Here is a 13,497-nt window from a genome sequence, read left to right on the forward strand (position 1 = left end):
CCATCCTAACTGAGCCGAGACTCTGCGTGTTTTAAGCTTTTAACGTCAGAGGACGTCCCTATCCTTAAAGTCACAGGAAGTTCTCCCTCTGATTTATTATTGAACATTTGTGGGTATTCAAAGAGAGACATTTCCAAATAACAGAACATTCATACTGCAGGAAAAACAAAGTTTATTATATACTTCACATCTTTCCATTGAGCAGTGAAATGCTTTGCTCGCACCTCCTAGTCAAAGAGTAGTAATGATAACAAAATATACAAAATAAAGTATTTACATGACAGAAAATAGAAGATTGTGATACATTTTAAACAATTTCAGCTGATGTCAGAGTTTAAAACAGTGTAGCTAACCGTTAGCCTGAGATTTAAATTCAACACAGTGTAGCTAACCGTTAGCCTGAGGTTTAAATTCAACACAGTGTAGCTAACCGTTAGCCCGATAATGACTTGTGGTTTCTCCGCCATTTGGCGGGAGATTAATGAAACCGTTGATGGAGGGATCACACTGTGCTGAAGTTCCTTTATAGCCCAACATTAGCCGCCTTTAGCTTAGCGGTGGTGAGGTGAAGTCATGTGACTGTGCTGAAGTTCCTTTATAGCCCAACATTAGCCTCCTTTAGCTTAGCGGTGGTGACGTGAAGTCATGTGACCGTGCTGTAGTTCCTTTATAGCCCAACATTAGCCTCCTTTAGCTTAGCGGTGGTGACGTGAAGTCATGTGATCGTGCTATAGTTCTTTTATAGCCCAACATTAGCCGCCTTTAGCTTAGCGGTGGTGACGTGAATTCATGTGACCGTGCTGGAGTTCCTTTACAGCCCAACATTAGCCACCTTTAGCTTAGCGGTGGTGACGTGAAGTCATGTGATCGTGCTGTAGCTCCTTTATAGCCCGACATTAGCCGCCTTTAAGTTAGCGGTGGTGACGTGTCATGCAGTGACGTGTCATGCAGTGACGTGCGGTGAGGTTCATGGCTGGTGAGGCACTGACTCTTTCAGTCAGATATACAAATTATATTTGTACCTTAATCGAAATATTCTGTTATTTGCAAAAAGCTTTTTTAATCTGATGTTTCGATAAACTGTAAACAGACCTTTCAACAAAAGGATACCCAAAAAATGTAGTTTCATTTAAATATTGGACTGTTATCTCTTAGTAAGATCCCATTTTCAATACAATGTTGGTCTTACCTTGACTTGAAGATGAAGTCCATGTTCTCCTTCTGGACAACAATCTCTATTACTGTTTTGTAAAAGTCCTCCTTATCTTCCTCTGGTTTCAAAAGTCTAGCTTGTTGTTTGCGTCTACCCTCTCTGCGTAGAATAACAGTAGCAACGTGCGCCCCCTTCAGTGCCGCAGAGGTTATGGCTGCCTCCCCTGGTGCTTTTTTCATTGCCGTTGTATGATGAGACCAGCGAGCCTAAATATCATCTCAGCGCTCCGAGTTTGCCGATTTCGACTATCAAAAGCGATTGGAATCAGAAGTCACTTTTACAACAGAGATCAGTGGAGACATTTATTTGTTGTTTCTCCCCTGACTGCATGTCGCTGCTGTCATGTGACCGTCCTGTAGTTCCTTTATAGCCCAACCCTAGCTTCTTACTTCAGAAATCATAAAGTGGTGTTAATGTGTGGGTATCTTCTGCTTCTATAAGGCCCAGAGAGTATGAGCTATTTTAATCAGATAGATAGATAGTTAGAATTGGAGGGATGAAACCCTCTTTAATGGTCAGACACAGCACACACAGTGACATGTGTTCTCTTTAACCCATCCTAGTACCAGGAGCAGTGGGCAGCTATTGCACAGCGCCCGGGAGCAATGGGAGTGGGGGGGGTTGTCTGACGCCTGGCTCAAGGGTGCCACGGTAGGGCCCAGGAGGTGAACTGGGCCCTCTCCAAGTAGCAGTCCACACTCCATATTTAGGTCTGGTCGGGGACTTGGACCAGCGACCCTACGGCTCCCAGTCCAAGTCCCTACTGACTGAGCCACTGGAGGAATTACGCACAGTTTGAGTGAGGGAAACTAACTCTATTAGAGCTATTATTATTTGATTACTTTTAGGACCCAATGATTTGAATAAGGGACTGGGAAGTTAATGTACCTCAAAAAACTAAAGGCTTGTATTTTTGGGCCCAATATTATCACATGTATTAAACCATTTGTTGGTGGTATTGACATCATTCCAATTGAAATGCGTTGTTGTTACTCACTGTGAAACAAGCTGCACCTTTTTGCACGACCATAACAACAAATGGCATCTAAGAATACAAATGGTAGTAATCTTATAATTATGAACTCTTCCATAAGACACACATTACACGTGAGTCTGCGACTTCTTTCATGCTGTCTAAAGTAAACTGCATGTTTGCTACAGGGGAATGAAACGTGCAAAATACACACACACACACCACACACACAACCAGCTTCATGAAAACAACATTTATTTCCCGGTAAATAGGAATGTCCATATTTCATACTCCTTGTTCACGTTTTAATAATACACGTCTAAACTAAATAGAAACAGCTTTCAGGGAAAAAGGTATTTTCTTTTTGCAGTTTTAGACACAACAGAAGAACTTAGGGTCCGTGAAACATCATGTTGATCATATAGCTTTGCTTCATATAGAATATTAAAGTATAATTAAAGAAACATAATAACAGACAACGGGGGGTGAGCTTTCAGTGAACGAGGCACGTCATTAGAGTTAATACTGCTGAAGTCAGGGTCCTTTCATTCTCTGTCTCTGCAATCTCTTGATGACCTACACTTCACCGTACAACAGGCGCTTACATATGATGCGGATTTTAGACATCTTCAGCCCGTACAGGACTGGGGTAAAGAGAGGCTGGCATGTTAGAAAGTACAGGGATAATAAAATGCACAGCATGTTGGGAACACTGCTCATATCAAACCTGCTCTGTAATACCTGGAAAAAACCTCCAAAGAAGAAGTTAAGCAAGGAAGCGAGGTGAGGTGTGCAGGTACTGAGCGCTTTCTGTCTGGTCTGTTTGGAGCCAGAGAAACACACTCTGAGGATCCTCATGTACGTGTAGAGGATTAAAAGCAGAGGAATGATGATGGAGATGACCGTGTAAAAGAGTCCATAAATGTTATTGACCCTGGTGTCAGAGCAGGCCAGCTTAACAATGGAGTAATTCCCACAGTACACTGTATCGAGTATGTTCCCACACAGCGTTAAAGACACACTTAAGGATATCAGAACAACAATTGCAAGAAAAGGGAACAACCATGACACTGCAATAAGAAAAGAAGCTTTGTTAGAAGTCATATATGTGTTATATTGCAGAGGATAACAGATAGCAAGATATCTGTCATAAGACATGACGGCTAAATTCAAAAATTCCACACAAACATATGTATACACAGAATAAATCTGCAGGAAGCAGAGCGGAGCAGAAACAGTGTGGATGTCAGAGAGGACCTGAACCAGAAGGAATGGAAACAACCCTGTACTACCATACAGTTCATTTAAAAACAGGCTGCACAGAAAGAGGTACATGGGTTCATGTAAGCTCCTGTTCACACAGATAACCACAATCAGCAACACGTTGGCACCTAAAATACAAAAATACAAAGCAAGAATGATCAGGAAATAAAGGTATTTCAAAACCCCCGTGTCAGAGTATGCAGTCAGTATAAAATAGGAAGCTTCCGTAGAGTTAACCATGATCCTCCTGTTGTTAAAGATTTAGAACGTTGTGTTAAAGATTAGCACAGACACAGCATTATTCAACAATTATACATCAGCAACAGAAACCTGTGTCAAATGTGAAACAAATGTCAGACAACAGTTGTGTTTCACCTGCTACTCCTGAGCTGGAGTCACGGCCAGAGCTCATGACAGGGACCTGTACTATCTGACAATATGTGGAGGGGGGAGACGCAGTGTGGGAGGGGTTTTACTGGGCAGATCTCAAAGAACAAACTGTTTTCTAATAATTACTGACTAATGTGAAAACCTCAAAGATGTGTTGGTTAAATGTCATTAGCTTATCTCAGTAAAATGTCCCTGGTAAAAGATTGTCTCAATCGCTTCAGACAGCATCACTGAACGAACCAAAACCCAGATGGTGGCAGCCAAGAACCACGAGGGTGACGCTCCAAAACCAAGGTGGCAATGTGCAAAGACGGAGAAAGTGACTGTCCAACCTTGATAAATATAGTTGAGTATCATCCGCATAACAATGAAAGTTTATATATTAAACGGAAGCATATATAATGTGAACAAAATAGGTCCGAGCACTGAGCCCTGTGGCACTCCATGGCTAACTTTGATTTGCGTGGAAGATTCATCATTAACACGTACAAAATGAGAGCGTTCAGATAGATAGGACCTAAACCAGCCTAAAGCAGTTCCCTGTATGCCAACTAAGTGCTCTAGTCTTTGCAATAGGATGTCATGGTCGATAGCATCAAATGCAGCACTGAGATCAAGCAAAACAAGAATAGAGACAAGTCCCTTGTCTGAGGCTATTAGAATGTCATCTGTGACTTTAGCCAGAGCTGTCTCTGTGCTATGATGTGTTCTAAAGCCAGACTGAACATCTTCAGATAAATCATTGTTTTTTAAGTAATCACACAACTGTTTTGCGACCGCTTTCTCAAGAATCTTTGAGAGGAACGGAAGATTAGAAATAGGTCTATAGTTGGCTAAAACCTCTGGATCGAGGTTGTGCTTTTTAAGAAGCGGTTTTATCACTGCTACTTTGAATGATTGTGGAACATAGCCTGATAATAAAGACATATTCATAATATTTAATAAAGAAGTGCTAATTAATGGAAAAACTTCCTTCAACAGCTTAGTTGGAATTGGGTCTAACATGCATGTTGATGGTTTAGAAGAGAGAATCATTGAATTTAATTGTTCAAGGTTTATGGCTGAAAAGCATTCTAGTTTACGATCTAGTGTAATATTAGAACTTAGGTTTCCGGGAGCTGTTGATAACACTATACTGGTCAAAGGCAAGAGGTCATTCATTTTGTTTCTAAGAGTAACAATTTTATCGTTAAAAAAGCACATAAAATCATTGCTACTAAGTGCTAAGGGAATAGAAGGCTCAATCGAGCTGTGGCTCTCTGTCAGCCTGGCTACAGTGCTGAAAAGAAATCTTGCATTATTCTTATTCTCATCTATTAATGAAGAGTAGTAGGCTGCTCTCGCTTTACGCAGTGCTTTCTTATATTCATTGAGAGTAATATGCCAAATCAAACGAGATTCTTCAAGTTTAGTGGAACGCCATATACTTTCAAGTTGTCTCGACTTTTGCTTTATTTTGCGGGTTTCGGCCATGGAGCTAATCTATGTTGTTTTATTTTCTTCTCTTTCAAAGGAGCAACAGAGTCTAATTTTATTCGCAGCGCATCTATAGCACTATCAACAACATGATCAATTTGGGGTGGTATACATTTTGTATACGTTTCCTCCCCTACATGCAGACATGCTATCGAGTTAAGTATTGGTGGAATCTCTTCCTTAAATGTGGCTATAGCACTAACAGATAGGTTTCTGCTGCAGGAGCTTTTGACTAATGCTTTGTAGTCTAGTAACAGTACTTCAAAAGTTACTAAGAAATGGTCGGATAAAGCAGGATTATGCGATTCGACTAATAGTTGCTCAATTTCAATACCATAAGTCAGAACAAGGTCGAGAGTGTGATTATAGCAGTGGGTTGGTTTATTTACACTCTGACGGAAACCAACAGAATCTAATATAGAGTTAAATGCAACAGTAAGGCTATTTTTATCATCGTCAACATGAATATTAAAGTCACCTACGATAATTACTTTGTCTGTTTTAAGAACCAAAGTTGATAAAAACTCAGAGAATTCTGATAAGAATTCTGAATAAGGACCTGGTGCACGGTACACTGTAACAAATAAGATTGGCTGCAAAGTTTTCCAGGTCGGATGCGTAAGACTAAAAACAAGGCTTTCAAAGGAGGTATAATTTAATTTTGGTTTAGTATTGATAAGTAAACTTGAGTCAAAGATTGCTGCAACTCCACCTCCTCGGCCCGTGCCTCGAGCAATATGAGTGTTGATATGGCTGGGTGGAGTGGCCTCATTTATGCTGACATATTCTTCATGTCTCAACCAAGTTTCAGTGAGACAGCATATATCAATATTATAATCTGATATTAAATCATTTACCAATATTGCTTTAGATGCTAGAGATCTTATGTTTAAGAGACCACATTTAATCTTCCTGTTTTGTTGCACTGTAGTAGTTGTTACATTTACTTTTATTAGGTTATTATGTATGACACCTCTATTAGGTTTTACCTTAAATTGCTCAATGACCCCCTTTCCTGGACGGCTTGACTGAATTTAAGACAAATGGACTGAGTTCTGAAACTTAGAGATGTTGGTCTCTGGGGGCCCAGGAACGTATCCTGTAATTTTCGACCTCATGGGGGCATGCACCTTGAAGACACAGCCCCTGTACACGCTGAGGACCTGAGTTCCTGCAGTCAGTATGTCCAATTGAAAAAGCGTTTCACTTTAAGAAAATTCAGAAGACCAGTAGGAAGGTGGTCAGGAAAGGGTGCTCAAAGCCAGCTGATGGGCCTGGCTCAGTCACCCCCTTTCTGGAGGTCTTGACTTAACATGAGAGGCCCAGCCCAACCATGCCCCAGAAAGACAGAGAATGGGGTTCTCTGAGCAATCAAGCCCCTGGAGCCTCCTGGACCCCCTTCCACCAGCCAGACATGCCGACCCACTCTTAGGGTGTTTCTCAATTGCGAGTAAAGCTGCTCCAGAGTCACTATTTCAAGCATACTACGTCATTGAGTCCCGCCAAAGTACTGTTCGAATGTCCAACATACTTGGAATTCTACCGAGCCAGTCGTCACCATCTTGGTTTCTAGAAATCACCATCTTGTTTTCTAGGCGTCACCATCTTGTTTTTTGGTCGTCACCATCTTGGTTTCTAGTCGTCACGATTTAGTTTTTTGGTCGTCACCATCTTGGTTTCTAGTCGTCACCATCTTGGTTTCTAGTCGTCGCCATCTTGTTTTCTGGTTGTCACCATCTTGGTTTCTGGTCGTCACCATCTTGCTTTCTGGTCGTCACCATCTTTGTTTTCTGGTCATCACCATCTTGGTTTCTAGTCGTCACGATTTAGTTTTTTGGTCGTCACCATCTTGGTTTCTAGTCGTCACCATCTTGTTTTCTGGTTGTCACCATCTTGGTTTCTGGTCTTCACCATCTTGGTTTCTCGTTGTCATCGTCTTGTTTTTTGTTCGTCACCATCTTGGTTTCTGGTCTTCACCATCTAGGTTTCTAGTCATCACCATCTTGGTTTCTAGATCTCACCATCTTGGTTTCCAGTCGTCACGATGTCGTTTTTTGGTCGTCACCTTCTTGGTTTCTAGTCGTCACCATCTTGGTTTCTAGTCGTCACCATCTTGTTTTTTGGTCGTCACCATCTTGGTTTCTTGTCGTCACCATCTTGGTTTTTGGTCATCACCATCTTGGTTTCTAGTCATCACCATCTTATTTTCTGGTCGTCAAGAAGTTGGTTTCTAGTCATCACGATCTTGGTTTCTATTCGTCACCATCTTGGTTTGTATTTGTCACCATCTTGTTTTTTGGTCTTCACAATCTTGGTTTCTAGTCGTCACCATCTTGTTTTCTGGTCTTCACCATCTAGGTTTCTAGATCTCACCATCTTGTTTTTAGGTCGTCACCATCTTGGTTTTTGGTCGTCACCATCTTGGTTTCTAGTCGTCACCATCTTATTTTCTGGTCGTCAACTTCTTGGTTTTTGGTCGTCACAATCTTTTTTTCTTGTCGTAACCATCTTCTTTTTCGGTCATCACAAACTTGGTTTCTAGTCGTCACCATATTATTTTTTGGTCGTCACCATCTTGGTTTCTAGTTTTCACCTTCTTGTTTTTTGGTCGTCACCATCTTGGTTTCTGGTCGTCAACATCTTGGTTTTTGGTCGTCACAATCTTTTTTTCTTGTCGTAACCATCTTCTTTTTCGGTCATCACAAACTTGGTTTCTAGTCGTCACCATATTATTTTTTGGTCGTCACCATCTTGGTTTCTAGTTTTCACCTTCTTGTTTTTTGGTCGTCACCATCTTAGTTTCTGGTCGTCACCATCTTGGTTTCTGGTCGTCAACATCTTGGTTTTTGGTCGTCAACATCTTGGTTTCTATTCGTCACGATCTTTGTTTCTTGTTGTCACAATCTTGGTTTCTAGTCTTCACCATCTTGGTTTCTGCTCATTACCATCTTGGTTTCTAGTCGTCAACATCTTGTTTTTCAGTCGTCACCATCTTGGTTTCTAGTCGTCTGCATCTTGGTTTCTAGTCGTCACCATCTTGGTTTCTAGTCGTCACCATCTTGGTTTCTAGTCTTCACCATCTTGGTTTCTAGTCGTCTGCATCTTGGTTTCTAGTCGTCACCATCTTGGTTTCTAGTCGTCACCATATTGGTTTCTGGTCATCAACATCTTGGTTTCTAGTCATCAACATCTTGTTTTTTGGTCTTCACCTTCTTGGTTTCTAGTCGTCACGATTTTGTTTTTTGGTCGTCACCATCTTGGTTTCTAGTCATCAACATCTTGTTTTTTTTATATTCCACAATGTCAAATGCTTTATATTTCAGGAAGCTCTATACTTATATACTAATGCCCCTGTTCCACCAAACCGGATCCGGTTCAAGATCCGTTCTTGTGCTTTTCTGGTGCTGAACCGGTTCTTCTCTGTAGCACCATTTGTGTTTCCATCGCTCAGAGCCCGAGTGAAGCTCCAGTGAAGCTGCGTCATCGTTTGTGTCATCACATACATGTTTACGTGCCTTCTTATGACACCCACACAGCGCCGAAATCCCTCATATCGACAGCGTTAACGTTCGTTGCTATGGAGATACATGCTGTCTAGCATTAGCATGCTAGATCTATCGTTTGTTTACTTGCAAGCTCAGTAGCTGTAGTAGGCCAGCTTTGTTGTTATTTAACTTTTTATTTTGTATCATATTTTTTATTATATCATAACTTAGTACTTTTTTTAATGCATGTAACATATATAACATATGTAAGATTAAGCTGTCTGTGGCTCTTTTTCCTGCTGTAACTACGCAAATGCCCCTTCCGTGGGACTAAAAAAAGTATTCTGATTCTGATTCACTGGCATCCATCCTGGCTCCTAGTTGTCTGTGTTGCTGAACAGAATTTGCGGCATTTTGTTGTTGTTGATTAGGTTAATCCCGCCCTCCGACAAAAGATAGAAGTATTGGTTCGTGGTTCTTGGTTCTTGGTTCTTGCGAGTGGGGTCAGCTAAGAACCGGTTTTTGGTGCTTAGGGCTGGCTCCGCTGCGGTGGAAACAGGAAGAACCAGAACTAAATCAGGCTGTAGCCTCTGGAATCGGTTTGGTGGAAAAGGGGCATAAATATAGACATGAAAGAGTCTAAGGTCTGTTATAGTTTATCCCTAATGGCGTCATTATTCAGCAGTGGGAGAACACCCTTACTCTAACAGCAAAAGGCCCCTGACTCAATGGGATATTACTGTAAGCTTTAGTTTCATTTTCGAGGCAAGTCTGGACATGTCCAGTCTCACACCCGGAAGCAATAACACACCCCCACATATATGGGTATCTTGGTGTGTACTTGCTTCTGCTTCTCTTACCTGTTAACCTAAATTAATTATGAGCTGTCCTCTCCTGATTTAGGGTAAGATTGCACACACTTAGATAGGGCCACACCTCATTACAGATACTAGAATCCTAAGGGATCGCTTAAACAGATTTGGTAAGTCGTCTGCCTTAAAACAGCAGTTCATTGAACCTGGTTCTTCAGGAGTTAGTAGAGGTGAGACCTTGCTGATCCAGGTGGATCCGAGCCTGGCGGTAAACTTGCATAGACTCAATAGCTTCTGATAGGTCAATTAGAAGGTTTGAATTAATAGTCAGAAAGAAATTAATACAGACCCTCTGACCTCAAGACAACACATATCCGACCTAAAACATAAGCTGGTTCCAATTCTATTTTAGTCTAAATGTATGCAACATTTACAAAATTAACAATTTATTTTCATATCAGGATGATTTTTACTTGGGTATAAACCAAAAATTGATGAACCAAAAAGATGGCGTATATGCCAGATTTTGCTGGGCTGTAATTGGTCACGGACGCGAGGGAACACGTGGAGGAATAAATAATAATTTGACATGCAAGACGCTCTCTAAGAGGATAAAGAGATTCAAGTCTGACTTCTATAAACATATGAACATTTCTGATCCTAATGGTATTAATGTGGGCAAAGCTCATTTGGCAAATGACAATCAACCAACAACATATGTAATATAAATTGTCAAACTCATATTCTGCCGGACCCAATCTTTTGAATTCATTAGAACTGTCACAGTCCCAGTTCTCTTGCAAGAAACAGCGTCTGAGGGCTTCTTAACATTTAACAAACTATGAATGTGTCCTATCCACTTAACAGGAAGAAACTCAGCTAACTGACGATATGAACAATTTTTAGCCAAATGAAACACAAGTCTAACGCTGAGCCTCTGAATTAGCCCTGAGCGAAATAATGCTAACGCACTTAGCACAGAACTCACGGCAGAAACACTCCACCACTTATTGGATCTGCACAAACAAGACATCAGCTATCAATCTGAGATTCCACAGATTCCAGAAATATCAGTATCATCACTGAGCGACCAGGACTCGTGGCATGGGAAGCAAACCCAGACATCATAATATTCTTACCTTTGCTGTTGTTCTGATCAAAAGTTGTGTTCAATGGCATCAAAACAATAAAAACGCTACGAGTGTAACGTAGCTTTACATTCGAGCAAACTTTATGCGCATCACTCTCACTCCTCATGGTGTACGTGTATGTGGATTTAGGATCAGCCCCTCGATTCTATTGGCTCTAACGGTTAGAAAGAGGTGTCAATCATCAAAATTGACCAATGGGTTCCAGAGAAACGGCAAATCCACCCAAATAACCCCAGAGGTGTCCTTTTTTTCTAAACCTCTCTAAAAAGGTCAAATGTCGCTTGTTTTGCATCAATCTTGATACAGGGTACTTATATGTTATAGTTTGGATTCCTAAAGCTTTTAGTCTATTGAAGGCTGGTTTTCACTATAAGTAATGGTTTATTTTTGGACAGACACTATCATTTAAATGTTTTTACTATGTTCAATCTGAATTTACTTTAAAATAAAAAACATCTATATTGATTCTGACTCTTCTACATCCAACTCACAGGTTTATCATTGCTTTCAGAAAAAGATTATTAATTTAACCCTTTTAGAAGATATGCTCATTTGTTCTGGGAATGTCATTTTGGAGCCTGAGACCTGAAAAACAGGCTTGGGGCTTTAGAGGTTTAAATAAAAAAAGCTGACTAAATGTTCCCTATCTGTAGATATTCACTTTGAATGATGGAGCACACTTTGATCATTTATAGCTTATTTTTTCCTGACACAACCACTGATCTTCACTTCAGAAGCAAACACACTTCGACACATCTTACTGTTTCTTTATAAGGCCATACATTATGGGATTGAAGAGAGGTGGGCATGTAAGGAAGTTATATATTTGTTTTAATAGACTCAACATGTTGGGCCTGTAATATTTTACAATTCTTCAAAGAAGTTGATGAGGGAAGCGTGGTGAGGTGTGCAGCTTTCTGTGTGCTCTGCTTACGACCAGAGAAACACACTCTGAGGATCCTCGTGTACGAGGAGAGGATAGAATTAGAGGACAAAAGAATAACCATTGAGGCAAGCATTTTTTATTCCTCTTCTGACTCAAACTGAACCATCCTGTTACATGTTATTCCCAACACAGGCTAGCAGCAGATTCTTACACAGGATGTATATTTGGGACACATTACATGTTAGAGAATACGAAGGTGAACATATTGTCAACATATTGGGAACATAGTTGATATGAAGCTGCTCTGTGTGTGTTCACAGCGAGGAGCTTCATTCAGCTTTAACTTCAGTTTCACTCCTAACATCCGGACTGATGGACCTTTCAGGGTTCTCCTAAAATCACTGAGACTGATATGAGAAGTGAAAAGCAAGAGAAGAAACAGAAAGAGAGAGCAGCATCAAGCTCAGCACATGTACAGCTGCACGTTTCATTTCCTTCCTCTGCACACAGTGAACGAGACACGTCATTAGAGTTAATACTGCTGAAGTCAGGGTCCTTTCATTCTCTGTCTCTGCAATCTCTTGATGACCTACACTTCACCGTACAACAGGCGCTTACATATGATGCGGATTTTAGACATCTTCAGCCCGTACAGGACTGGGGTAAAGAGAGGCTGGCATGTTAGAAAGTACAGGGATAATAAAATGCGCAATATATTCGGCACATATTTCATGTCAAATCTGCTCTGTAATACTTCAAAGCAAGACCCAAAAGACACATTTAGCAGGGAAGCGAGGTGAGGTGTGCAGGTACTGAGAGCTTTCTGTCTGGTCTGTTTGGAGCCAGAGAAACACACTCTGAGGATCCTCATGTACGAGATCAAAGTGAGAGAAACAGGAAACATGATTAAGAAAAAAGTAATAAAGATTCCATACACATTATTGACTGTAGTGTCAGAGCAGGCCAGCTTAACAATGGAAAAGTTATCACAGTAAACTTTGTTAATGATGTTCCCACACAGCTGCAGAGAAAGAGTCAGAGACACCATAATCCAAATGGCAATAAATGGATATAACCATGACACTGCAATAAACATGGAAACCCTGTTAGAAGTCATACGTGAGTTATATTGCAGAGGATAACAGATATCAAGATATCTGTCATAAGACATGACGGCTAAGTTAGTAAATTGTATACTTGCATATGAATAAATACAAACAATCTGCAGGAAGCAGAGCGGAGCAGAAACAGTGTGGATGTCAGAGAGGACCTGAACCAGAAGGAATGGAAACAACCCTGTACTACCACACAGTTCATTTACAAACAGGCTGCACAGAAAAAGGTACATAGGTTCATGTAAGCTCCTGTTCACACAGATAACCACAATCAGCAACACGTTGGCACCTAAAATACACACATACAAGCACATGACAATCATGAAGAACAAGTATTTAAAAAACCCTGTGTCGAAGTATGCAGTCAGTATAAAATAAGAAGCTTCTGTAGAGTTCATCATGATCCTCCTGTGGTTCTTCAAGCATCACAACACGAGCAGTGCATTACCTGGATGGAGATGTCACTTTAAACATGGAAATAACAGTGAACACATGTTCCTCATCATGAGAACACATAAGACAGATGATCCAAACTGAGCGTCCTATATCAATGTGTATAATACAGAGATCCAGAGTGTGTGAGGTGCTGCTCCCCTCACTGAGCTGAAACTCTGAGCTGCTGCTTTTACCTTCTGTCTGCAGCTCACTGACGTCATCCTTCAGGGATCCTCCTTCTGTAACTCAGGGTTTCACCACCAGATGCAGACGTGCTCCATTAAATCCGTCAATCCAC

The 13,497-nt window shown here is 40.9% G+C and overlaps 2 protein-coding genes across 2 annotated transcripts; both read right to left on the reverse strand.

Annotated features, from left to right (window-relative positions):
- Window positions 1-2,762: 2,762 nt before the first annotated feature.
- Window positions 2,763-3,689, reverse strand: LOC117443148 (olfactory receptor 4B13-like). The gene has a single exon (XM_034079098.1). It carries the CDS (start codon window positions 3,687-3,689, stop codon window positions 2,763-2,765), a length of 927 nt encoding a protein of 308 aa, XP_033934989.1.
- Window positions 3,690-12,238: 8,549 nt separating this feature from the next.
- Window positions 12,239-13,165, reverse strand: LOC117443140 (olfactory receptor 11A1-like). The gene has a single exon (XM_034079089.1). It carries the CDS (start codon window positions 13,163-13,165, stop codon window positions 12,239-12,241), a length of 927 nt encoding a protein of 308 aa, XP_033934980.1.
- Between the last annotated feature and the right edge of the window lie 332 nt (window positions 13,166-13,497).

Source organism: Pseudochaenichthys georgianus, unplaced genomic scaffold (assembly GCF_902827115.2).
Source record: "Pseudochaenichthys georgianus unplaced genomic scaffold, fPseGeo1.2 scaffold_546_arrow_ctg1, whole genome shotgun sequence".
In the NCBI taxonomy this organism is placed as follows: domain Eukaryota; kingdom Metazoa; phylum Chordata; class Actinopteri; order Perciformes; family Channichthyidae; genus Pseudochaenichthys; species Pseudochaenichthys georgianus.

What these genes read in the sequence shown, in the direction of transcription:
- LOC117443148 (XM_034079098.1), bottom strand. Translation starts at nt 3,689, where the DNA reads ATGGTTAACTCTACGGAAGCTTCCTATTTTATACTGACTGCATACTCT.
- LOC117443140 (XM_034079089.1), bottom strand. Translation starts at nt 13,165, where the DNA reads ATGATGAACTCTACAGAAGCTTCTTATTTTATACTGACTGCATACTTC.